The sequence below is a fragment of the Ixodes scapularis genome, unplaced genomic scaffold (assembly GCF_016920785.2).
Source record: "Ixodes scapularis isolate PalLabHiFi unplaced genomic scaffold, ASM1692078v2 PGA_scaffold7__128_contigs__length_106722199, whole genome shotgun sequence".
Classification (NCBI taxonomy): domain Eukaryota; kingdom Metazoa; phylum Arthropoda; class Arachnida; order Ixodida; family Ixodidae; genus Ixodes; species Ixodes scapularis.
Window position 1 is genome coordinate 86,244,609 of NW_024609882.1, and position 25,164 is coordinate 86,269,772.

General features: G+C 42.2%; 1 protein-coding gene across 1 annotated transcript in view; it reads right to left on the reverse strand.

Annotated features, from left to right (window-relative positions):
* Window positions 1-405: 405 nt before the first annotated feature.
* LOC121833185 (lysosomal alpha-glucosidase-like) overlaps window positions 406-25,164 on the reverse strand; it is a 56,350-nt gene continuing 31,591 nt past the window's right edge. Inside the window, exons 10-15 of the mRNA XM_042286300.1 lie at window positions 20,013-20,161; window positions 16,817-16,901; window positions 10,477-10,661; window positions 7,194-7,282; window positions 4,412-4,461; window positions 406-657 (exon numbers count right to left, since the gene is read on the reverse strand). Of these exons, the coding sequence (XP_042142234.1) occupies window positions 406-657; window positions 4,412-4,461; window positions 7,194-7,282; window positions 10,477-10,661; window positions 16,817-16,901; window positions 20,013-20,161 (810 nt within the window). The remainder of the gene's footprint in view (window positions 658-4,411; window positions 4,462-7,193; window positions 7,283-10,476; window positions 10,662-16,816; window positions 16,902-20,012; window positions 20,162-25,164) is intronic.

A 25,164-nucleotide genomic window follows, 5' to 3' on the forward strand; every position in this document is an offset into this window, starting at 1 on the left:
TATGAGAAGCTGATGCACTTGCACAGCGTGCAGGTGCATACTTAAAACTTACAAATATGTCTTCGCTTCCCAAACTTGTACTCAATGCTGCCGTCTATAGCAACTATCGATTTGCTCTTTAAGCGTTATGTGATGCAGTTCCACGTCCTTGCAAAGGTAAACAAACATCAGTATGGTAACTAAAATCAACAAAGCGGACATTGATTGATCTGGTTAAAGTGCACTTTCCTTGAAGTAAATATCAATTATCCTGTAAAAATTGTGTGCTTCCCTAGTTTAAATTTTGATAATGGTAAACCGGTAATGTTGCTCATCATAAAAGAGTTTAAAAGGTGATTCACAACAACATAAAGCCACCATACATCTTGCGGAAAGTAAAATAAATTTCAACCGTTAAGCAAGCAATCAGTGTCGTTTGTATAAGACACACGTTTCCTGTACGTAATCAATGCAATCAACGTTACGTGTAGCACATTTTAAACTGTGTATTGTGCAATGAAAGTTAAATACCTCAGTTGTTTCATTGTAGTCGAACTTCACGCTTCTGCCTTCAAGAGAAACAGTTGTTGGCCCCGTAGAGACACCGAAGACCCTCACTCTTCCCAGAGTCACATTATCCGCATATCCTCGTTTCGTCCGGCTGATAATAAGAAGGTCCTGAAAAATATGTATCATGCATTCTTAAAGTATTTTTTCAGATAACATCCATGTAATTTACAATAAATGTAAATAAAAATAGAAAATGTACTACGTAAGTATACAAATTATATCACTGTAGAAACTTGAGAATTAAATAACACAAATGGAGAAAATCGGCGTTGGGGTACTGTCTCAGCACAGGTCAGGTGGTCACCTCCAAAGTGCTAACGTTAAGGTATATTTTTAGTGAAGTTTTTAGTTTTGAAGTGTATGTATTGTGGCAGGGATTTCAATGATCTGAAATTTGGTTTTCTCAATCTCTTGACTGGAGCATGCGCTACCGATGTCTTTTGAATACGCCTCGGCACGGCGTTGAAATTTCCAGGGATTGCTTTCTGATGTAAAAGACACGCAAGTAAATAAATTAATTCTTTGAGATAATAGCTCAAAATAACCCATCTGGTTAGATTTTTAGCCCCTCATCTGCCGCATCAAGTGTTCTCGCTTATTTAGCAGCAGCATTTCCAAATGTATTATTGAACATAATACGCAAAAATATTCACAAGGACCGTCTTTGCTTTCTTGCTGTCCTCGCATTTTATATTCAAAATGCTTAACCAATTAGCTTACTTAATATTGATAATATCCATATGTCTTCACACAATATATGTGGTGTATGAATTACATAAGTATGTCAGCTGTGCAAGATCGGACATTTAAAGTGCACGTTGCAATCTTCCATTTAATAATTATAAATGTTAATTAACCCGGGCAAACGAATTTGTTCCATTAATTAGCAATATGGCCTCCAGTCAACAATTTCACAACTCTTGCCCTCTGGTGAAAAAAGATATACAAGGTGTTTGATTTTAATTCGAAACTATTTTAAACAAAACTCAGATCAGAGTTACAGGAGTACCGTCTTCACCATGAAGTTATTAGGATCGGCGGACTTTAGATGAGTGGGCAATCGTTATGCTAAGCTGACTAATTAACTAGAATTTGTTAATTGACATTTAAATTATAAGTTTTATTGGTCATGTAGGAATTGCAGTATTAATGGCAATTACTATTTGCGTCCAGACCACACATTTTTATTTGAAACGAAGTAATGATTTTTCAGCGTAAATATTAAGTATCAATTTTTTTCCTCCGGATTTAAAAATTGCACGCGCAAGGAAAAAAAAAAAAACTTTTTAAGTCTTGTGCACGCTGGCTGCGTTAGGTGCAAAATCCATGACTTCGACTCGATTCACTACGTCGGAGGCTTTAATAACGTGTTTTTAAAATGCGTCCTAATGCAGTTCGCGCCCTCAGTATCATGGTTTTGGGTGTTTAAAAGAGTTAAGCAAGATAGCACACGAGACTAACGTCTAAATTGGCCCGTGTTTAACAATCCTTGAACTTGCGGTTTTCCTCAAAGGCGTTAGTTAGTGTCGAAGTACATTTATTTGGTCCTAACTAGCCAGAGGAACGCCAAGTTGGACGGTTTTGTGGTCTCTTACGATTATTTGTTAAAGAGAAGAATATGAGCAAACGAAGTCACATGACAACCGAACAACAAGCAACGAAGTATAATTCTTGAGGCTATAAGGATATAGCCTCAAAGATTCCAGAAAGTAATCGAACCGGACAGTTACGCCTCTCTGGCACCCTTTTGGCGATTTAGGCTATATTGATGCAAGTTCACAAAAAAAAAAAAAAAAAAACAATCGGAAGGAAAACCTAGTTCTGGCATTTGCTTTGGAACTGAAAAACAAAGAAGTCAGTTGCCAGCAAGCTTACCAGGCATTGAAGCCTATTGTACTCTACAATATATTTGGTAGATTAGGGTTAAAATTCCAAACTGGAGAGAGAGTATCAGTTTTGGCTACACTGTTTTGGGGGCTCTCGGGTCCGTGAAGCCCACACAAGGCCAAAGTGTCATCCCGTTGAACTGCCTTGCTTGGCTAAGTATGATTGTATAGACTTAAGTTACACTCTGAATATATGTGTAGTGGTAACCATAACATTTGAAGAAGTAACAATAGAGGGGGAGCATACCATTTAAGGCAAACTGCAAAACTATAGCCTCCGCGGTTCGGAAGAGTAAAATAAGTTCGTCGTTTCCTTCTCGCCTGTGCAACTCTATGTTTGAGCGAAGTCGTCGGACAGTTTGAGTACCTCGTACAGTTTTCACTAAAATATTAACCCAAAGGAGCAATTGACGAGCCGCCGAGGGGGTGACACCTAATGCTGTAGTCACGCCAACACAACGGGGCTAAAACTGCCTGGCGTGTGCTATTTTGTAACATCTGGGAAGTCAACAAACAGAAACCAAGCTCGCTTTCACAATTCCACTGCTCTGTCTCAGGCTTCCGCAGGCCACTCATGACTGTGCACATGTTGCTTGCTCGTTGACAGGAGCGATATCGTCTTTTTTATTCATTGCTTTACCGTCATCAGACGTATTTTAAGACTATTAAGTTTCAGTGACCATCGATAACATTGGCGATGTAGAAGAAAACAATTCTTGGGATACGATAGTTGTCCGCGGAAGCGCCACGGAGATTGACAAGCGGTAACGATCTGTGTACTCTGAATTTTTTGTGTGTCCGCGACAACGTAGCACCAAGTCTGGCAATTTATTCGCTACCGCCATCGATCTGTTGGGCTAACGTTGTTTTAGTGCCGACTGTACCGTTCAGTGTACTTCATTTCAGTTTACGAGCGAATGCCACCAACGCTACGAGTGAATTTAAGCTCCCCAGAAAGAGCTAGATCACGGCATTTCTTTACTGTGTTTCTAGGCGCGTGTTGTCTCTAGCTAAAGTCTTTAGATAAGAGCTTGCTACAAGTAGCGACATTTTTTGAAGCGCCGACAGCGTGACTGTGCGGGTTTTAGGAAGCGAATGGCGGCGCACAGCAGAGGTTTGAACTAAATTCCGCTATTTGTTTTAGCGGAATGTGCTTTGTCATTTGTATTCGTAGTGTTGTCGTTACTTGTAAAATAAGTATCAAAGGACTTTATCTCTAGCCAATCCAATCAAGCGTGAATAATGAATCCTGACATCTCGTTATAGTCTGTGTATTTGTATCTCATGCAAATAGCTTTTGGCACCGCTTAGAGTTAAGCTGAAACGCAGTATACAAACAGTTTCATCACGAAGTTTGCACTCTCCATTTGCTGATACACGTCGTCGCCATACGCCAATTGAAGACCGCAGTTTGAGCTCCGATCACGCGCAGTGCTGCACACGCAACGCTAATGCGAACGTACAGCGCTTGCGTTCGGTCGTATATCGAACACTAAAACTGACCAAAATAAACCGCCTCAATCTAAGGAAAAGTATCAAATCAAGGATGTATATTCTGGATTTATGTGTATATACATGTACATATATACATGGACATATACATGTACATGTATATTTTTTTCCTTTTTAATGAGGCTCTCTCCTAAGCCTACAACTTTCGTAGCAGAGGAATGTGATATGCAGGATACAGGTATTCGTCATCTTAATTTGTTTAGTGTGGAAAAGAATTATCAATGTAAAGTATGGTAATTTCTTAACTTCGGGCATAGCTGCGAAGTTCACCAATGCTCGGAAGAAACAATTGTAATAGATGCGAAGTATATGGAATGTATCTCAACTTTTCTTATTGTGAATATGACCCTGATCAAAGCAGCTCTGTGGGCTCAGATATATCACACAAAAAACTGAGACGTGTTTCAGAAAGAATGAAAAACGAATGATTTCAAAATCCAAATTGACACAAAGTACAGACTTACCTTTACTAGTAAGAACTCATAAATGTTGTATTTATCGTCTTCTATGGTATCTGAAATGGCATAAAACAGTTATGAGTCATCTTAGCCTGTACTGATCTTAGCAAATATCCTATAAATACGCCTTTATAGCATGGACAACAGCTACAATGAGGCATGCTTTCAAGAATCGTTCCAAAGTGGTTAGGTGACTCTGCACATTCAAGTTAGAAGAAAATATTATCTTCTGGTTCAAACAGAAAAGACTAACCTACACTACATAAAGACTTTGCCAAAAGTAGCAAGCAGTAGGAGTAATAAGCGTTCGTTTCGCGATACTGGAAACCCGTCAGCATTAAAAACAGTGTTGTCTGTTTATATCGTTACTTTCCAACCCTGTACTCGGCATTAACCTGTACGAACTAAAGTATTTTTTTTATAGAACTGTTTGTTTATAACGCGTATTAAAGATGGTAGTTTACACATGGCTGAAAAGATGTCACGTCTGATTATTGGTCATTCTTAAAAATTGTTTATATCAGTCATTATTTGAGAGCGCAAGCAGAGAAAAAGCAAGTAATATTTTTGGAATAAATTTAGGTCACGACAATTGAGAATAATTTCGTTCCATTTTAAGCATTCATTTTTATATGCTGGGAAGGCGTAGGGTCACTATTTACGGGTTGAATTGTGTTTCTGCTTACTCGAGTCCCGCACTCATATTTGTACAAGAATGTTGGAATATGATCGTCGCAGGAGTAAGAAACAATAATAGGACGTAAACGTGAAAACCCGCAATGAATTTTTCCCATGTAATCAATAATTTTTGTAACTTATTTACATATCAAATATTTTGATTTATCGCACTGCGACAAATAAAGATGACGCAGTTACAAAACACACTAAAATAATTGTTTTGAACTGCAAGAACCAAATTAGTGCATGGCGTAGGAGAATGCTTGCACGACCAAAAACAGTAGCGATAAGTACACTTCGAACCTATTTATTTAGTTTGATTACACAGGGTGTCTGCTTATAATTCGAAGAGATTAAGAAATAGAATATGAGATTTCGACGTGTGCCGTTTTTATCATGCATTTATCAGGCTTGGCGGATGTTAGATAAGGGAATTGCCGTCATGGTTAAAAGGCTAATTGACTAAATACCGTATTTTACTTTTTAAAAAATTTAGTTTCAGGAATCTTCACGTAAAATTAGTACTGACAGCATTTACTATTAGAACTCAAACCCATTCAAAGAATTAGCAAAAATGCCATGGTTTTCCTGATATCAATTATTCAGTTTTGGCTTTTTTTTATCCCAACTTAAAAATTGCGCCGAGCCCAGCTTACAATAACGCTTAGAATAGTGGCGTAGTCCTTTCAGCCACCTTATCGCTATCTCGGCAGCCTGTCCTTGATTGGTACACAGACGGCACAAGTGATGTTATGACTGGAACGATTACGTCACTCTTCTGATTGTCATTGTGGGCATGACTTGCGACGCCCTTTTTTTACCGCAATTTGAAGTCAGGCTAACACACATGAATATTTATGAATTAACATCTTAAAAACCATTACATCTCTACACATTATTACAATCTTCTGGGCTCGAACAGTAATTGCTGTCTATACTGCTATTGCTACATGCCCCCTAAGACCTAATCAGTCAAATTACTATAGCTATTATTTTTTATTGAATGTTCGCCGAGCCTTATGAATGCTTGGTAAAGACGGTAGTCGTCTAACTTTCGGATACGCTGTTTTATTTTTAATTTGTTTAGATTCAAAATTAAACATTCTGTATATCCTCCCATGTGCTGGCCTTGCTGTAGCCCATTCCTTTCAGATGCAAACTAAAACCTTAAAAAAGTCAGTTTATACTATATGTCACTCAAAGAGGTGGCAAGTTAATGATTCAACAAGTTCCTTGGAAGTTTTGGTATCTATATAACTGATTCCCAGTATACCATGCTAACAATAGTGAGTTCATCTCGCTGAAGCTTAAGGCTGCAATGTGAATTCCGAAGCAAAGCCGAAGCATTCCGAAGTAAATTTAGCCCAACTAAAAAAAAACTTTCGGCCTTTGCACTCTGGTGAGGGAGGAGGAGCAGCGAAGTAGTAGCTTCTGTTCTCGGCGGTGGCGTTTCAGGTGAGGGAATCTGAAGCGCTGGATGCAGTGGAACTTTTGTCAATAGTGGCTTCCCGGCGGCTGCGGAACCATTCGCGCTGCTGCGCACATCGCCGCTCCTTCCGCTCTTCTTTCTCCGAGTAGGGTGCCTACATGTCTGTCTTGCTCAGGGTGAAGACATCCAGTGTTACCCTGAATGTGCCAGCGCGTGACGCTCCGGCGCACTGGATACGTGACTTGAGCGGCAAAATGGCGTCTTTACATTAGCCAAAACTAGGCGCTCGAGCTGCGTGACACCGTATTGCGCGAACTTTAAATTGCATAAAAAAACGATTGGGACAAAAAAAAAATGGCTCAGATGTCACCACTCAAGCAAAAGCGCGCGTGTGTATTAAGGCACTCTACATCCCGAAGAAAGGGTGCCGTCATCTATGAGCGACGGTGGCAACCAGTTGTCTTTTTGCCACCGTGGTTCATAGATGGCGCTAGCTGTCCGGATTTCAATGTCATCATTACTTTCCTCGCGGACACAATCCTGGGGGACCTCGCTTTCAACAGCTCCGCTGTAAAAACATATGATTAAGGTTTGCCTTATCGAGAGATGCGACAAAAATACAATCGCAAGAATAAACAAGCAAAACAACAACCGGCAAACATTTGCTGTTGCAATACGTACTGATTGAATCTCCATCGTCCCAGAACAGGTGTCCTCGTGCAGTGCCCTTGCGGTCAGGTGCAACCAGCAAAACAAAAGGGTTCTGTCGACTGACATAAAAAAATAGGAGCAAAACTTGTTAATTGAAATGTGGGGTTTCACTAAGACGCTACGTTGGTGTGATTGCCAAGGTTCAGGTAAAGTCTATTCCGTTAAGGCAAGTTCACATATTCTCCTTTGAGTCTAATCGACAGGGTTATGTAACAATACTCATTATGTTACGCTTTAAGGGGTATTCACACGGAGAGCATTCTTCGTTTGTTTTCTGAAATGCGCATTATGTGGTACTAACGTTTCTCCTTTGAGCGAAGCTGAGTGGGCGTAGATATTTCAGTAGAATGGGGGAGCTTTTGCTCGTGCATAGCCTCCTATATACTGAACACATCTGAGCGATTTCTGGTTTCCCCATGCTCTGGCGCTGTTGCACTTGCTACACATAATCGCCGCCAAGGGTGTCACAATAAATACAATGCTTGTTCGCTGGCCCGCAGCACACCGCTACTCTTGCAGCGCCCGTGATTCCAACACTTTCCGAACGCATATTTGATAGCGGGTAAGCAGCAACAAATGTAGCTTCGAAAAGGTAATATATATGTTTGTGTGTACGAGGAGGTAACCTTAAATAAAGAATGTCAAAACAGCGAACACTTACAACTTTGAAATGCCTAGGCCAAGAAACAGGCGAAGACAGTAATGTAAAGAGGAATTGCAACGGCAAGGGTCCTCCGGGGTTACAACCACAACAAAAATTCCTAAGCACTGTGGAAGGTGTTAGCTGTACCTCAGCTCACGATTGTGATGACGTACAGTGCCTGTCTTCAGGCGCTCGTCACAACCTCGAGGTGCGCGTTAGGTGTCTGGTCGGGTCAGCCAGTCAAGAAGCACCGAAAGAGTCCGTGGACTCTTTCGGTGCTGCTGGACGACATGGGCAAATCCAGTTTCGAAAATAGCGAGAATCACACCAAGTTGGGCTTTGGGTGAAACCTCAGCAAAATGCTGAGGCTTAACTCAAACAAAAATTAAGGAAAGCTTTTCAAGGCCGGTATTTCTAATGTACGCCGCAAAAAGGTGCCAACTGCTCGCCTTTAAGTAGCGGGAGATAGAATTTGGTGCGCAGTCTTTTATCAAAAAAGCTACTGTTAAGTGTGAGATCTCTGGTGGTGTTGTTTGGGGTCTTGTAAAATGACAGCACCGAGTCCTTCTTTCGAAAGTTTGCCTAAAACGCCGAAAAATCTGTGGTAAAACGAAAAACTAACTTATTAATTAGGTTCGACCAGCAGCTACAGCGCCATGCCTAAAACAGAACGAAGAATGCAGAAACGCACAAGAGAGGCTTCATCACGTCATTCACGTCGTTAACGTCGTTCACGTTTTCTGTCTTGTACGAAAAAGAAGGGCACACTTGTTGTGATAGCTGGCAACCGTCAATCGGGAAGGCATTTTCAGTATACAGGAGACTACCACTCGGGCTGCACACAACGATCCCCACCTTGGCATGAATCTCTTCACAATTGGACTTAGCTTGTTCGCCTGTTTGGCAACTTTACAGATTTTGCTCAGCGGGATACCGGCGGTGTCATTACGATCGCCTGATTGCGGCGGCTTGCGCTCGTGCGCATGTCGTTCGAGGCACCGATGCCTTCCTCAAGGTGCCCCTTATATATATACATATTTTTTTGGATTCCACGTTCTTTGTGTTGCATCCACCAATTCAAGAAACATTTTTTTAGCAGGAAGCAGTTCCTCGTTTTCAGCATTTAACAGCGTGGTTGCCATAATCGTGTATCACGGTTTTATATGCGGATTCATTTTTATACTCTCGTCAGCGCGCACCGAGCCCTGTTGTCGAGGGTGCGACCGCTAATGCGTCTAGTAACATTGAAATCCTACTACGGTCCCCGCCGCGTGTGTAAAGCTGGGGTCGGGGAGGGTGTTCCGCTGATTCCACCGACAACTGACGTCCCGCTCACTCCCTCCTCAAAAAAACATCACCCGTGTTAATACCACTTTATGAGCAAAAATCTTGGGACCGCTGTGACCCGTACGATAATCATACCTCTCCTTTTAACGCTGTAAGCAGTACAGAGAGCTGCAATTTTCGAACTAGTTTTACGAGCCCGTGCAGCGCAAGCATACCTAATGGAAACATAGCAAGTGCGCAGGCGAGTTGGTGGTAGTTCCTCTTGATGTTTAAAACCCTGAACTCTATGAAAGGGAAAAAAAAAGTTTAAAGTGAATGAATAAGGCAGAGGAAAAGACCTCTCAATTGAGACGTCTTCTCCTGAGCTGTTTGGCGTAGAACTGCGTCTTTCCCGGCACTTAGAACGGGTGCGAAATTGGGATATCAATCTACCGAGAACGTGGTCACAGAATGTCAAAAAAACTTGGTCACCGCAGTGACGTCACGCACGTCAAAAGAAATTTGGTAGGGGGTACAAAGTTTGGAAGTTGATGTCATAAAAACTTTTCAGAGACGTAACGTCACGCATGTCAAAATAATTTGCTAGAGGGTACAAAGCTAAGAACGTCGATGTCACAAAAACTTGGTCACGGAATGTCACAAAATCTTGGTCACAGAAAAGACGGGCACGCACGTAACACTTGAAGTTATTTTGAATACAGAACAAAGTAAACAAAGAAAATGGGAGCTCTCATGCTTTACCATGCACTCCATGCACAACGGTACACTAGTTACTCAGTGAACATGCTGTCGCGTCCGTTACGGAAACGCCGCCGGCTCTTTTCAATCCTGTGTGCTCTTTCCCGAAAACAACTTCGTGTCGTGTCTCTTAAACGGCCCAACAGCGAGCCTAGGTTTCCTCCGTCTAATTACTTCGCACGTAATTCCGCATATGCGACTCGGAATGATATACGCGGGGCGATGTAAAATTGCTTCTACATGACTCTGAGTCACAGGTATTCACTTCTTGCGCACCCGACATCGTCATAAGGCACGGGTAAGTGGACCTATCTCCAGCCGCCACGAACCACATATGAGAGGAGTGTACAGGGCACGGCCTCTCTTATCTTGTCCCCGTCTTATTTCTTGCGCCACCCAGACGTAGTTCTAAAGAATATTGTACAGCTCAGTACACCGATGCACAGACCAATTTTTCTTCGACTTTAAAATTTGCTAATATGTCCCTAACGACAGTTCCGTGTTTTAAACATCGAGGTAAGCTTGCTCCTTTGTCTCATTAGTAGTGCGGAAGGAGGTGGCCGCCATGATCTCCAGACATCTCACCTTTCGGTTGTTGTAAGAGCCGGCTTATGACCGGGAACGATGGATCCACCTCGGATCAGGGTGTTCACAACGTTGAAGGGCGCAGGGAATGCCTGATAACGCCCGGACGTCGCTGAGTAGGCAGTCCCTCGGTCCACGTCATACCACACGCCGGCCGGAATGTAGACGTTAACCTCAGTCTGGTTCTGCGGTTGAGAAAGACGACGATTCCGTCAGGTCGCGAAGGGAAAACACCGAAAATAAGGCTGCTCACAAACAAAATCTGGAGCCTCGACGTCCCCACGAGGCACTTAGGAGAACCAATCGCTGCAAACTACGGAAACAGGTCGACCAGTCACGACTTTTAAGATGTGTTCAGACCTAAACAAACTGTGTGCGCTGTAGCATTGAGCCCCGGGAAACGCCACACTCGGTGCAACACTCTAAGAAATGTCTTTGCGCCTACTTTCACGTACAACACTTGGACAGCCAATCACCCACAACTTACGGTGGGAGCTCAGCGAATGACGATGCCGAAAACATATGAAACATATGTTTAGACTAAAAAATGCAGTCTGAGTTGTGATGCTAAGCAATGCAAAACGTCACGCTCGCATTGCTTAATGTCACAACTCGAACTGCGTTTTTTGGTCTAAATATTCCGGAATTGTTCGGATAAACTAAAAATATTATTAGAGGAATTACGGCGACAACGTATCTTCGATTTAGTTCTTCATAATACAAAGGCTGACTGCAGGCGTTGAAGGCGTTCGAATGCGAAAGCCAAACGCCGGGCGCCAGCGTTCCGCGTTCTCACGCGTCCGAGGGGTGCAGTGATACAAAGACATCTAGCGTTTGTTCTACCAGCTAATCATTTAATCCAGAGCTGAGCGCTCTGACGTCACCGCTCCCTCTCGTCTCGTCCTCTTGCTGAGTTTTTCGGCGGATTGGTTCAGCAGCGCCAGCTATTCGTCCACGTGCTCCGAGCTAGCACTCTCCCTATAATTAACCGAGCTCCACTAAGTGAAGAGCGTTTCGTTCGAAAAACATCTTACTGAACACTGCAACTTTCTCAAAAGTCTCTAATTTGCTGACAGGAGATCGGGAGCAATGGTTAGCTGCAGCATTCCGAGAGACTTTGTCTTTGAACATCTTATGTTGTATGTTTCCAAATGCATAGGATCCAGAACAGTTTTTCAGGTTGACCCGGAAATTTGATCTCAAAGACAACAGCAATCGTTCCGTGAGTGGCTGATCACCAGATGCATAATAAATATATTAGCCCCCTCTTAATTGAAGGAAGTGTTGCTCTTGGAGGTTAACTACACAGTGTCCGGATTTGTGTGGGCTTGTAATGAGAATTAAACTTCACTGTTTCGCCATAACATTCAAGAGCTAATAGTAAATTATTATTATGTGTTCAAACATTTAGCGATTCGGCATAGCCCCCCCCCCCCCCCCCGGCCCCCCAAAAAAAGGAAAATAAACTGAGATAAGTCAAATGAACTTTAAAACGTGACACCACAGAAGGCAAGCTAGCTTCTTGAAAAGAAAAGTTAATCAATTTATAGTGGGCCCTGTCTGGTATTCTAACTTAAAGAAACATGTTAATCAGCGTAACGCCTAATGGAAGGATGTTCTTTCTCGTTTCTTACAGAAGGCATCGAAAGTGTTTCAGCGTAATTCATGACCACTTAGAGGGACGCTGAACTCCCTTAAATTATTTTTAGGTTCCCGGATGCAAACGTATGGCGCACAAACAAGATAACCAAACGTTCTAAAAAAAAAAAAACATAAATTAGCAAAATATTTAAATCTTCAGACCGATCTTGAGTGAAGATCGAGTCCGTAACTCCCGCCTCTTTTGGCACTTCGCCACAAAGTAAACGCAGAAATAGCACGGCGCGGGCTCGAGTTTAGTCACTCAATGTAAATATACCGCTAATTTTCCTTGGGAAGTCTATTCTGTCATATACGCGTGTCCTATCGAAGTCTCTTAAAAATATATTTTTTTTTTGTGATTTTAGTACCTGTTCAAAGGAACACTGAACTAATTTTAAAATAGTATTTTGAAGTAGCTGTGTACAACAGTAAGTGATAAAAACACTTTCTAGGACAAAAAAAAAAATATAGGACCCGCAACCCATCTTTAGTATTGTCTTGCGCTTCTATTCATTTCTTTTTTTTTCTTTTTGTTTCGGAGCAAAGTGCGAATATAGAAGAATATTCCGGAACTGATCCTTACTCAAAGGACGTCTCACAACCTAAATATTGCGCTAAATGTTTTTCTTTTGTGGCGTGTGTTCAGAGTGCCCTTATTTTATAAAAAAACAAAAAAAACATTTCCAAACCACACGTAAAAATACACAACACTTTCACATATTATTGAATATTATAGATCTGTGTCTCAAGCCGCCAAATATTTTTAATGAATTGTAAATGAAGATAGCGCCATGAAGAAGTCCAAACATATTCATTTTTTGCGAGATTATGTGATCTTACAAAATACATGGTTCCATTTCAGTCTCACTGTAATTGTTATAATTATTGTTTCCCGTAAAGTCGAACTGACAGAATATCTTTTAGTCGGCATGTACGCATCATATGATGTATTTTACTGATTCTTAAATCTTCCTCCGTTTTATTTATGACTGTGTCAATCATATTATAGTTTTTTTTTTGGTAAACCAAATTTTCGCAGATTTTATTTATTTTTTTTTTTTTTGGGGGGGGGGGGGGCATTTCTATGTACAGTGGTCCAATTTTTAATAATATCATGCAAGCGTCGACCGCCGGGACGGCCAGTGCCGTGCCGCGGAGGCGTGCGGCGATACGGGAGAGATTAAGCGAGTGCGCACAAAGCCCTTTATAGCGGCAGCGTCGTCTGCTTGGTTATGCGGTGATTGCACACAGCCCCTGCACCGTACCAAAGGAGGGCAGGGCGCTTGCAATGTCGAAGGGCATCGCCAATACGCCCCTCCTCTTGGAATGCGTTCACATTCCTGTTGACGTTAGCCTGTGTAGCCCCGACTGTTTTTGCTATATCCCTTTGCGTCGTGTCACCCATCGACAAGTTCCACTGTTTCTAAGGGCACTCGAGGAGGCATAGAAATGTGCGCGCGCCGACCGGTCAAAGAAACGTGTGACCGTGTGACTACCCGGCTACATAGGCTAGATGACGACATCAACAACGCGGTTGATAATACAAAACACCGAGCCGAAACACTGTCCATACTCCGTTTTACTTCGTGTCGTACCACAGCCGACACTACGAGCCATCTTGGCCAGTCCGTCGCTAAAAGTGTGTCACGTGGCCCTCCCGTTGTGTGCAACTGCATGGGGAAGCACGATGTCACGTGGCAGGCTGAAAGCACTGGATTAGTTTTGATTGCTCGTAGGATTGATTGCGGTATATGTTTTCATGCATCGTTTCATTCTGTCTGTCGCCTCACCGTATTTTTTTTTTATTTTTGTAGGTGTTCTCCAAAGTAAACGACAACATGAAGTTACAAAAAAAAAAATCAAACTCGAGATGACGGGTGGTTTATGCAACGCCTCAGCAGTATCGAAACAAAGAGAAAATAAAAGCAAGCGTTGTTCAGATCTTTGCATAAAGGCTGTTAGCTATGCCAGCAGATAATGAACAGGGGCTGTGTGCGGTCAACGGAATAGCCTAGCAACCGACGCTCGCAAAAAAAAAACAGCTTCGTGCGCACACGCCTAATCTCTCCCGTGACGCTGCATTACTCCGCGGCACAGCGCTGGCCTTCCCAGCGGTGACGCTCGCTTGATAATATTAAAAAAATTGGGCCACTGTATTTTTGATTTTCTACACCTCCAATATTTCCGTAATCTAGGAATATATATATATATATATATATATATATATATATATATATATATATATATATATATATATATATATATATATTGTGAAGGTGTTTTTGGTCGCTTCAAGAAAAAGACAAATGCCGGTTGTTTCCTGATCGAGATGTACATCAGCACGCGCTACCCGAGTCTCGTGTCCCAGGCCCAGCGGCGCGCAGTCCCGCGCACTGACGATTGGGCTTCCCACGCCACAAATGCCCCCTTCGAAGGAAAGGCATATATATATATATATATATAAAACTGAGAAGAAAAAAACCCTTAGTGAAAAACAGCAACAACGGACGATTTAATCTTCGACGTTTCGGCCGGAGTCCGGCCTTCGTCAGGAAGAACTGTTACAGATGAACGCGGGTGGTATTTATACAATGCTACGGTCGAGTCCAAATTTCAGAGGGGTGACGGTTGAAGCTTTCGAGAGAGGGAAGCGGAGGGCAGTTCTTATCCGGGTGAAGAAGCTTGACGGTCGGTGCCAAGTTTCAAGGAAGGCGGGATGACGGTTGTAGCTTCTTGAGAGGGGCCGCAGGGTGACTTTGTGTCCGGGCCGGCAGCGGTGACCTATATAGACGATAGCGTACAATAGACGAAAGTTACACGCGCAAACTGAAGTGCTGTCTCAAAAAAAAAAAAAAAAAGGCGGCACGGTCACTTGTGTGCATGCCGGCATACATGAGTCAAACCTGGAAGGGAACAATGTTAAACCTAGAAGTAAAAAGAAATACAATAGACATCAGAACCTGGAAATAAAAGAGAAGTTGATGGTCCAGTTCCGGCCCCAAACACAGTACCACTGTTAACAACAAAATCTACAAAACATATCCATTGTATTTCTTTTTACTTCTAGGTTTAACATTGTTCCCTTTCAGGTTTGACTCATGCATGCCTGCATGCACAAAAGTGACCGTGCCGCCCTTTCATTTTTTTTATTTTTTTTTTATTTTTTTATTTTTTTTTGAGACAGCACTTTAGTTTGCGCGTGTAACTTTCGTTTATTGTACGCTATCGTCTATATAGGTCACCGCTGCCGGCCCGGACACAAAGTCACCCTGCGCCCCCTTTCAAGAAGCTACAACCGTCATCCCGCCGTCCTTGAAACTTGGCACCGACCGTCAAGCTTCTTCGCCCGGATAAGAACTGCCCTACGCTTCCCTCTCTCGAAAGCTCCAACCGTCACCCCGCCGAAATTTGGACTCGACCGTAGTACTGTATAAATACCACCCGCGTTCATCTGTAAAAGTTCTTCCTGACGAAGGCCGGACTCCGGCCGAAACGTCGAAGATTAAATCGTCCGTTGTTGCTGTTTTTCACTAAAGTTTTTTTTCTTCTCAGTTTTACATATATATATATATATATATATATATATATATATAGGAACAGCACCTGGGGAATAAAAAGAAGGCACTCGAGAGAAATATGTTCACAAAATATTTGCCCTTATAGGAGATAGTCGTCAAAGGTCGCCAGAAAAGTGATCTGCAGTTACGTTTCGAGCCTGGTAGGCTCGAAACGTATCTGTAGATCAATTTTTTGGCGACCCTGGACCACCATCGCCTATAAAGGCAAGTATCTTGTGAATATATATATATACATATAAGAAAGAAATACAGTGCTGAATCAAAGGAATAGGAAAACCTGGAAAGTTAACAGAACCTAGAAGAGCTGTTTCAATATTGTCCTGCCAAGCGGTTCCTGTATAGGGCATTTCATTGTGTCAACAAATCTAGTCTCGGCCTTGCCTCCCGCTATAGTCGTTTAAAGTAGACGTTTGTGCCCCAGGAAAGTGTCAGTTAGGTGGTAAATGTTATAGAGACACGGCGGCGTTCTGGACAAAATTAAATATAAAAAGATTATGATAGTTGGGAAGAATTTATCTAAAACATTGAACTTGAAAAAATTGTTTTCTTAAGTGCCAGGCTAGGATACGTATGTCAAAATAAACTTCCACAGAAAAAAAAAATATTTCTGACAATAATTCCGTTACGGGAGACGTTTGATTTTAATCCAGACAGATTTCGATAATTTGGCACGTCAATCCGAAAAATGCGAATATTTCAGAATTGTTTCTAAAGACATAAAAAATAATAAAAATATTAGGGCATAAAATAAAATGTACCCGAAAAAAAAATATATATATATATTTGCGCGAACAATGAATTAGCGGGATATTTTTATTTATTTTGGCTCACTTTGAGTAAGGAGAGATTCCAATACATGCTTCTGTTTTTGCTCGTCGTCCCCAGTATAGTGACTCTGGAGAAACACTTCGTGTCATCCGAAACAAATGCCTCAACCTATATAATGGACACATTTTTTAAGGTATGTTTTTGTGGCAGTTGCATTTATTCGAGGCATTTAAGCATTCCATGCATTCCAGGCATTCGAGAGAATTTTACTTCAGAGCTTCTGTGAATCTATTGCCAAGAATCTCACGTGATTTCAGGCAGAAGCGACGGATGAATCCCTATCATACACTCACCGGGTATAAGGCAGGGCTGAACATCAGACTGGGACCCCATAGGAACTGTTCATCGATGCTGTAGGTGTTCGGGTCTTCGGGAAACCTGCAGGTACAAACGTCGCGTATCGTCACCCCTAAGAAGTTTTTTGTAGTTTTTTTTTTGTATTTGAAAGCACAGGGGCGAAGGAGGTTTAACTTATTAAGAATACGTGTTTTATGTTATTTAATTTATATCAAATTATTGTTGTTGCAGCGTCCCAGATGTTGCAACAGTGCGTGCTATTGTAGCATTCGCTGCACAAACAAAGAGCTTGACACGTTGTGCCTGATCAATCATAGTACTTCTCTCTTTCTTATTTCTTGGTTTACAAAGGATGTTTGCGGTGTTTTTTTGTAAAGAACAGAAATAGGTATCTACAACGATGGTAACTTACTGCTCGTAACCATCACTAAATATTTCAGCTAAGTAATCCTGAGTATTACCGGTAATGGTGTCTTTGGAAATCAAAGCAAGTTTAAAGCGCAATTATACGTAGGTCGCTAGAGTGTGAGATCTGACTATCAAATATAAACTTACGCACAAAGATGAGACAGTTGAATATCATATATATGTCTGCATTTGACAGTGCTTATGCATTGCACGGTAGGAAGTTTCTTATAATGTAAAGATTTTAAAATTTACGATAAATACTTAATAATATATATATTTCACTGGCTTCCAGTCTTCCTAAAAAGCAATGTTGCTTTCAAGTGCACACCCTGAGTTTTGTATTTCGCCAAGCTGCTCTGTTTTTTTTTGTTTTTTTTATAAAATTGCTTCGAATACCGCCATTTCAAAATATCTAGTGATAAAACTCTCGGACACTATTACATTGCGTTGAATTTTCGGCACTGAGTATCAATGGTCCAAAAATAGTAACCAGGATATATTATTTGAAATTGCGAGCCATGTTTCAAATTACCGGAGAATATGTGTATTATTTCATCTGTACCAAAACAAAAACTTGATAGGGTAGTTTCTTGTTATGTTTCCAATATTTTAACTAAAACCACTCCGGTATCCTAGCATTCCTCCCTCCCCAAAATAAAGTTGCCAACTGATTGAAAAATACTGAGCGATCGCCGTCAGCTAGCTGACCAGACGAACTAAATACCTGTAACTATGTAGTAAATAAGTTGTGAACTGACGATAGGGTTGAAGAAAGTATCGAAAAGCGAGTTAAAGTGTGACGGCGTTTCATTCGTGACACAAGTACAATAACGAAAACAACAAAAACACTTTTTCTTTGGAAACGCGCTTATCACTAGGGTTTCGTGTATTAGGGGTTTATTTCCGTTCAATTAAGGCGAGGGCGTTTTTCTGGTAGTTGTTTTTTTTTTCTCGCCGATCCGGTATTCTTGGGAGTTAATTTTTGCCGCCGGACAAAAGATCGCCATTGCTGAGGGTAATGATGAAGACGAGAAAACAAGGACATGCGAGTCTACACCACACAGGAGAATACGCGTGAAAAGAAACCTTAAAACAATAAAAACGTAAGGCTGGTCATAAGAGCCTGGAAAATAAACAAAAAGGTATTGTTTCGATAGATAGAAGCAGCCTCACAGACGGTCTATGGGGGGCTGCGTTTAGGCTGAGCTGTAGATACGTGTTACACAAAAAAGCAACTAATTACCCACTTTGTCCTGAGCCCGAGACTGAGGCAGGAAAAGAGGAAAGTTTGAAAGTAGAAGAAAAATGAACAGTCGAGGACTGCCTTCGACTGCTCGTTTTTCCTCTTTTCCCTCCTCAGTCTCGGGCTAAGAACAAAATCGTTAACATCCACCAGCTCGCCTGCGCATTCACTACAATATCATTACCTAATTATCGTTACTCTCTGTTCGCTGAAGAAGTAGCTGAAAACGTTACTCGTTGCCGGTTCTCATACGGAACGTGAAACTTTTCATCAAATGTAACGCGTTACTTTTCTCGTTACTTTGACGACAAATACTCAACTGCTTTTGTTTCATTGTTTTATTTTTAATCGTTGCACTTAAGGTGCAATTGCACCTTGAATGTCGTTTTGGTTCTTCTTTAACGGTTTATAACTTCTTTCCTCAGTATTCTGCGGTCAAAAAGTTAAAGTCAACTCAGAGAAATATTCTTCGACTATACTGTCATGTATCGACATTACGTGTATTCTTAGTTGTTTGTTTATTGTTTAACCTTTAATAAACCACAGTTTCTGATATTGAACAACTCTATTCTCGACTTAGAGCGTCCTAGTGACCACTATAATTTACGTGAACGGTCTGTTGGATATCGTGAATTTAAAACTGTGTTCCCATGTTCCAAACTTTGAGAATAATGTACAGGCATTGTTTTCAATCGTTTCGGATCATGATAAAAAAATTTATGTTTACTGATTAGTGTCCCTTTAAGCAGTAGCTTAATCTCGAAGTTTTTATCGGTTATGCTTTCCTGCTTTCTTCGAATGCATAACTGGCTATGCAGAAGAGTCGTTCTAAAAACGCGCTCTAAAAAAACCGGAAAAGTTGTGCTGTAGCAAGAGCTAGTGAAAATGGGATTCTACTCTCTCCTGCGTTTTCTCTGGTTCTAAAGTTCGAACTTGACAATGGGTTTTGTGCCTTTCCGCGTGGGCAATATTCGAGTTTACATTCGGTTTGTACACGATTCTAGAAGGTTTAACCCACGTACCTTATTGTGTTCTCTATGTGAGCGACATTCCCAGCTGTAGAGTTCGACTGGCGTGTTCAGCAATAAAAGCTGCGAGTTGTTTTTCTGGCTGCTCATCTGCCTTTGTCGCAATAGAGGCACGCCAAAGTTAGAACTCTTTCAAATTAACTAAATACCGTTACTCAGTACTTGGCTTTTAAAGTAACCAACTACGTTACTCGCTCTTTTTTTATAAATGCAACTGATGACATTACTCGTTACCAAAGAAATGTAGCTACATAGAAGTAACTCGTTTCTGTTAACGCGCTACGCGCTCGTGTGTGTTTAGGGTTTAACAAATAAACTTCAGAAAACGCCTTTTTCTAATCTAAAGAAAATCCCAGGAGTGTTTTTTTTTATTCTTTGTTTTTAGATATTGAGAAAACGAATATTGGTGCTGATTTTCGAGTCTTATGTGCATGTAAAGAGAACACGCAACCTTAATTATAACCACGAAATTGCGGTATTGACGTTACAGAAGGAAGGACGGGCTCTGCGTACTCAAAGAAGAGAGGCCTCGCGACAGTCTCGCCCATTGTGTGACTTCTGTAGAACAGCGTGTAGAGATACGGCAGCAGCGTATACCGCCCCAGCAGGGTGCTCCGGGCAGCATCAACCACTAGGGGGCCCATGCTGTAAGGGTCTTGGTCCTGCGAGAAACAAGCGACTTCAATCACTCTACAACAGCATTATACTCGGTTTTTTACGGCATTCCCAAACAGACACCAACATTTAGTTATAGCGAAAGAACGGTTATATTCGGTTTATGCTTGTTCAAGATTTAATGATGCTTTTTCTTGAAAGCTTTAAGAACGAGAAAGAGCTTTCTACTCTTGGTTTGTATCTGCTGTCGGTGGGACTTCCAAATATAAATGGGCAAAGCTTTGCGTTTACTGCCGCTCAAGCCACAAGCCGCAACGTAGGAATACAATGATTTCCGTCAACGAATTTCAAGTAAAAGTAATCTTATATACTATTCTTTCCAGTACTATGTTTCTGCTTGTCTGTGGAGCGTGTTCTGAGCATGCTAAGTGAGTCTCTCCTGTTAAACATAAGACGACGGTCATGTGTTCGAAACCCAATGACTAAGGATTCTTCTTTTGAGCGATATACGCTCTGAAGGCGTCTACTCTCTAAACAAATGGCCAGGTGTTTATACGAAGCAGAGTCAAAAAATAACTGCAATTTTTCGTGTTTATTTGCGTGAAAATATAGATATTGTGGAGAGTCCTTTATTAGTTTTCGGCATAGTCACCTCTTTGCTCGACACATGTGCACCAATGTTTCACCAGTTCATCGTGCCTCGGAAAAAAAAAAACTATTGTGGCTGACTTCGGAGCCAGTAATGCACCGCCGCTTTCAGGTCATCATCTGTATCAAACTTCTTTCCCCCGAGAGCCCCTTTGAGAGGTCCGAATAAGTAAAGATCCCTCGGTGCGAAGTCTGGTGAGTATGGTTCGTGCGCTTTACACTCGAACAGCATTCCTTTGATTTTTTTTCCGCTGTCGTACGTGCCGTGTGAGGGCGCTAATTGTCGTGCTGCAGCAACATCCCTGAGCTGAGCATTAAGCGAAGGTTTGACCTGATTTCAGGTTTCAAGTGGTTCTCAAGCAGGTTGCCGTGTGATACGCTGTTCGCAGTGAGCTCCTTGGGAATGTAATGTTCAAGTATTGTGCCGTTACTGTCTCAAAAAACCGTGAAAATTTACTTGCCCTCCGTTGGCCCTGTCTTAAACTTCTTCGGTCTTGTTGACGTTGTGTGTCACCACTCCTTGCTTGCTCGCTTTGTCTCTGGCTGGGCGTAGTCTACCCAACATTCGTCACCGGTGATAATTCGTTGAAGAAAATCATCTTCCTAGACTCCGTAGCGCTGCAGTAGCGACTCACAACCATACGCACACCCCTCCTTATGGTCCAGGTTAAGTTGTTTTGGTACCCACCTGGCGAATACTTTGTTGTGCTGCTGAACATCATGAATGACATAATGCGTCGATCCGTGACTAATATACAATTAGTTAGTCACTTCATTTATGGTGACACGCTGGTTCTCGTGTTTGGGCCGTTCCAAAGGAGAGATATAGTCCTGTGTCATTGAAGGATCCCAGCCGCAGCGAGGTGCGTCTGTCAAAGTGGACGCTCAACTTGGTAACTTTTTGTGCCACTCGTACACCTGGCAAAGCAATACGCAGGCGTCTCTGTACTGCTTTAGCACGCTGCGAAGAATATCCGCAGGTTTCTCGCCCTCTGCGCCCAAAAATCGAATAACCGGACGCTGCTCGTCCTTGGTACATGTTAACAAGGGGGCGGTCAGTTTGGACGTACTGTGTTTACGTGAAAGGTCGCCAGGCAGGCGTACACAGCTCCCTCTTGGGGTGCGTCAAAGCCTATTTGCCGCGCAGCAGTATATTTTTTAATTTTTTTATTTTTTCACAGCTAAATTCTGGTTACGTTTTGACTCTGTCTCGCGTTTTCACAGATCAATAAGAAAGCCGTTCACAGCGGTTGAATAGTAGGTAGGTGTGTTGGCGAACGAAAAGCCAAAAATACGTACGCTTGGATGTAAAAATAAAGTCTGCGATGTGACATAACACGTCGCGAGTACAATACACTCTTAGAAAAAAAGATAATAAAACGCTAGTAACTGCAGCAGTTCCGAAATGTTTCTGAGCGTTACTACATCTTCCTTATTTGCTACCTCAAACGCGCGACAGGTAGTAACTGCAGCTGCTATGCGGGGATGCGACATCATGGCTTCTGGGAACCTATAGGGACGCTGTTTTACAAACTGTCGCTAATAATTAATGTTTGTACCGTTACTTCTTCGTAAAATATGCATTTCTTGAAATATTTACCGAAAATATTGGATGAGAATATTCGTGCGAAAGCGGCACCATATGTGTAACATCGCTCATGAACGAGGTGGTCACTGACTAACCGATTTCATCCAAAAGATTAGTATAAAAGAGGCATGGGTAGCCTAAGGGACAGCAATAGGGTTAGCGTGTCGTCGTGTGCCTGTTGTGGGTGTGTGTCATCTGTGTTCGAATTACTTATCTGTGGTAAATGTATAATAGGTGTGCAAATCTGCATGTTTGCAACGTTTGAAAAAATCTACCCCAGCGAAAATACTTTTTATGCGTTAGCATTAGGACACTCGATCGTTTTCACAAAAGCCCGGAGTGTCTTTCGTTTGTGAGTGCCGGAGAGAGAGGAAGAAGGAGGGGGAGAAGGTGACGCCTACGCAACGAGGTAGAGGGGCTTAGAGTGATAAACCGGAAGTTCGGAACAGGCACCCCCCCCGGTTGCCGCCATATTTTACGCAAATGTGACCACTCGTCACGTGACCTTCCAAGAGCCGTGACGTCACGGGTAAGATGGCAGCGCCCAGAGCTGGCGGATGCGAGTTTGTTCGGTGCACGGTAGCCGTGATGTGCAGCTGCTTTCCGACGACTTCGGGCTTCTTCGTGCTCGCTGACGCAGGTGTAATGTGAAAATATGAAGGAATGAGACTTTATACCGTTTTTGCGCAAGATCGCTGTGGATCATCTGGATATTAACACCTGTGAGACAGGATCAGCTCTGCATCGCCGTACCGGTGCTCGGATTCCGGGATGTGTCCGAGGATCGATAGAACTTTGAGTGTTTTTAACATGAAATTTTCGCATTCTCTTAGCTTTGTTTGAACGTTGAAATATCTGAGAATCTACGCTTTAGGGCCTAAGGGAAGTTGTTAAACTTCCCTTAGGCCTCCGTCACCGAACAACCATAGCAACGTTTAGCGAGGAAGCTCCTGCGATTTTAACCTTTTGTGCTAATCCACGATTCTACGTTCGATCGCTTTTCTTCCTTTTTTTTTTTGTGTATGTGTGAGTGCGAGGTGCACCCTTATTTTCAGCTACGAGGTTGGCGTTTTATTGGGTATGGGGAAGAAAAAATCCTTGCAGGCACCTGCTTCAAAGCTATTCGACTTGCTATAAGAACAACTGTTTTGGTGCATGCATAGATTAACTGCGTATTTTTTATGTTTTGTAGGATTTATTGCAGCTATACTCTTTTCCATCAAGAGTGCATTGTATTAGTCGGTCAATTATTTAATTGTTCTAATTACCTGGATAAGATTATTCATATTTGTGTTCATCCCTTGCCTGGAGAGCAGTCTTGTTGAAAAATGTTGACTACCATTCCTTTCGGTCTCTTCAATAGACTCTTTTTAAAAGTGTGGGCTGTCTATACTTCGCATCACCGTAACTTGGAAAAGGCCAACCGCCACAGCCCCCTCGAGCCAATCAGAGAGACGGAGCGAAGGTGTGTGACAAATCTGTGCAGACGAGCACTCTGGTGATATGCTGTCATGTGCCTCTCTCCAATGTGTGTATTGACTCACCGAGACTGTAGTCTTTGCCGTCTGCCAAATTCTAATGAAACAAATTACAGTAGCTACTACTGTAATTACTTCAGGCTTTCATACTTTGGGTATTTGTTCGACAAGAATGTTATGTCCGCCATCCCTGTGAATTCGGCTCAGCACCTATTGGACTTGAATGCTGCATTAGCGTTCGACGTGAACTGGGGCCCATTCGTGTGCTTTACGGCAAAAAAATGGTGACGGTTGTGTTGCTTGATAAGGTTCTGCAAAGGGTCTATTGTGTCATACATATAGGAAGTGTCATGCTATATAACAATGCATCAACACATACTATTAAACTATATGCTCAGAGGTGTGTTTGTTTTTCCAATTAAAAAGTTACAGCAGTGTGCTTTAATGCTATTATCATGTGTGTAGTTTTAAGTATCCTCTCTGCAATGCCTACGAAGGCCCCTGGAAGCAATAAATTAATAAATAACATTTTCACATCACTGGAGTTGCTTTTCGGATGCACCACATGTTCAGGAAAGGTTGAACGGGTGCAGCCCCTTGCAAGAAGTCTGCCAGTCTGGTATGACCCCTTAATTAATATTGAAGGGTCAGAGAAGCAAGTGTCCTCATAAGGTCCAGAGCGTGCAGTGGACACAATTCTCGGTGTGTAGACTCTCAAGGCATGAAGGCAAGCGGAAATATGTTTATCTGGTTAGTGTATCAAATATGTTTATTTCCACTTGATTACATAATTATTGATTCTTAGTAAATGGTTCCATAACGAGTTCTTTCTGCGACAGTCTGGTGTCAGGCGTTCAGTCGTAGTACCTGTGGACCTTGTTGTCGGATGACGCTCCTGGCACGTCGGTGTTACAAGACAGCATCAGTCGGACTTTGACCGACTGATGCTGTCTTGTAATCGTACGTCATGTGCGGCCACTGACGTCTGATGCACTGAAGCTGCAGGGCTGGCTTCTAATCCGAAAATTTTCCTGGTAGTTTTCGGCATCAATGTAGCAAGCTCGGGCATGTATTGCTTACGTGGCTGTGCCTTTTGCTGTACCATTGACTTGAAAGCTGGCAACAATTTTTGTTTGCTATCCAAGTCTGGTGATGCTTGCAGTTCACTTTTGAGAGCAACCAGCCATTCTATTCCTTCAAGTCATTCAGGGGCATTCTCCCTCAAAGTTGGAAATTGTGTGCTTGGTGGAGTGGACACAGAAAATTGGTGTCAGCAAATTTTTAGGTATTGTCCTTGGACGACAACCGACACCAAATCCACTGTCACTGCATCGCC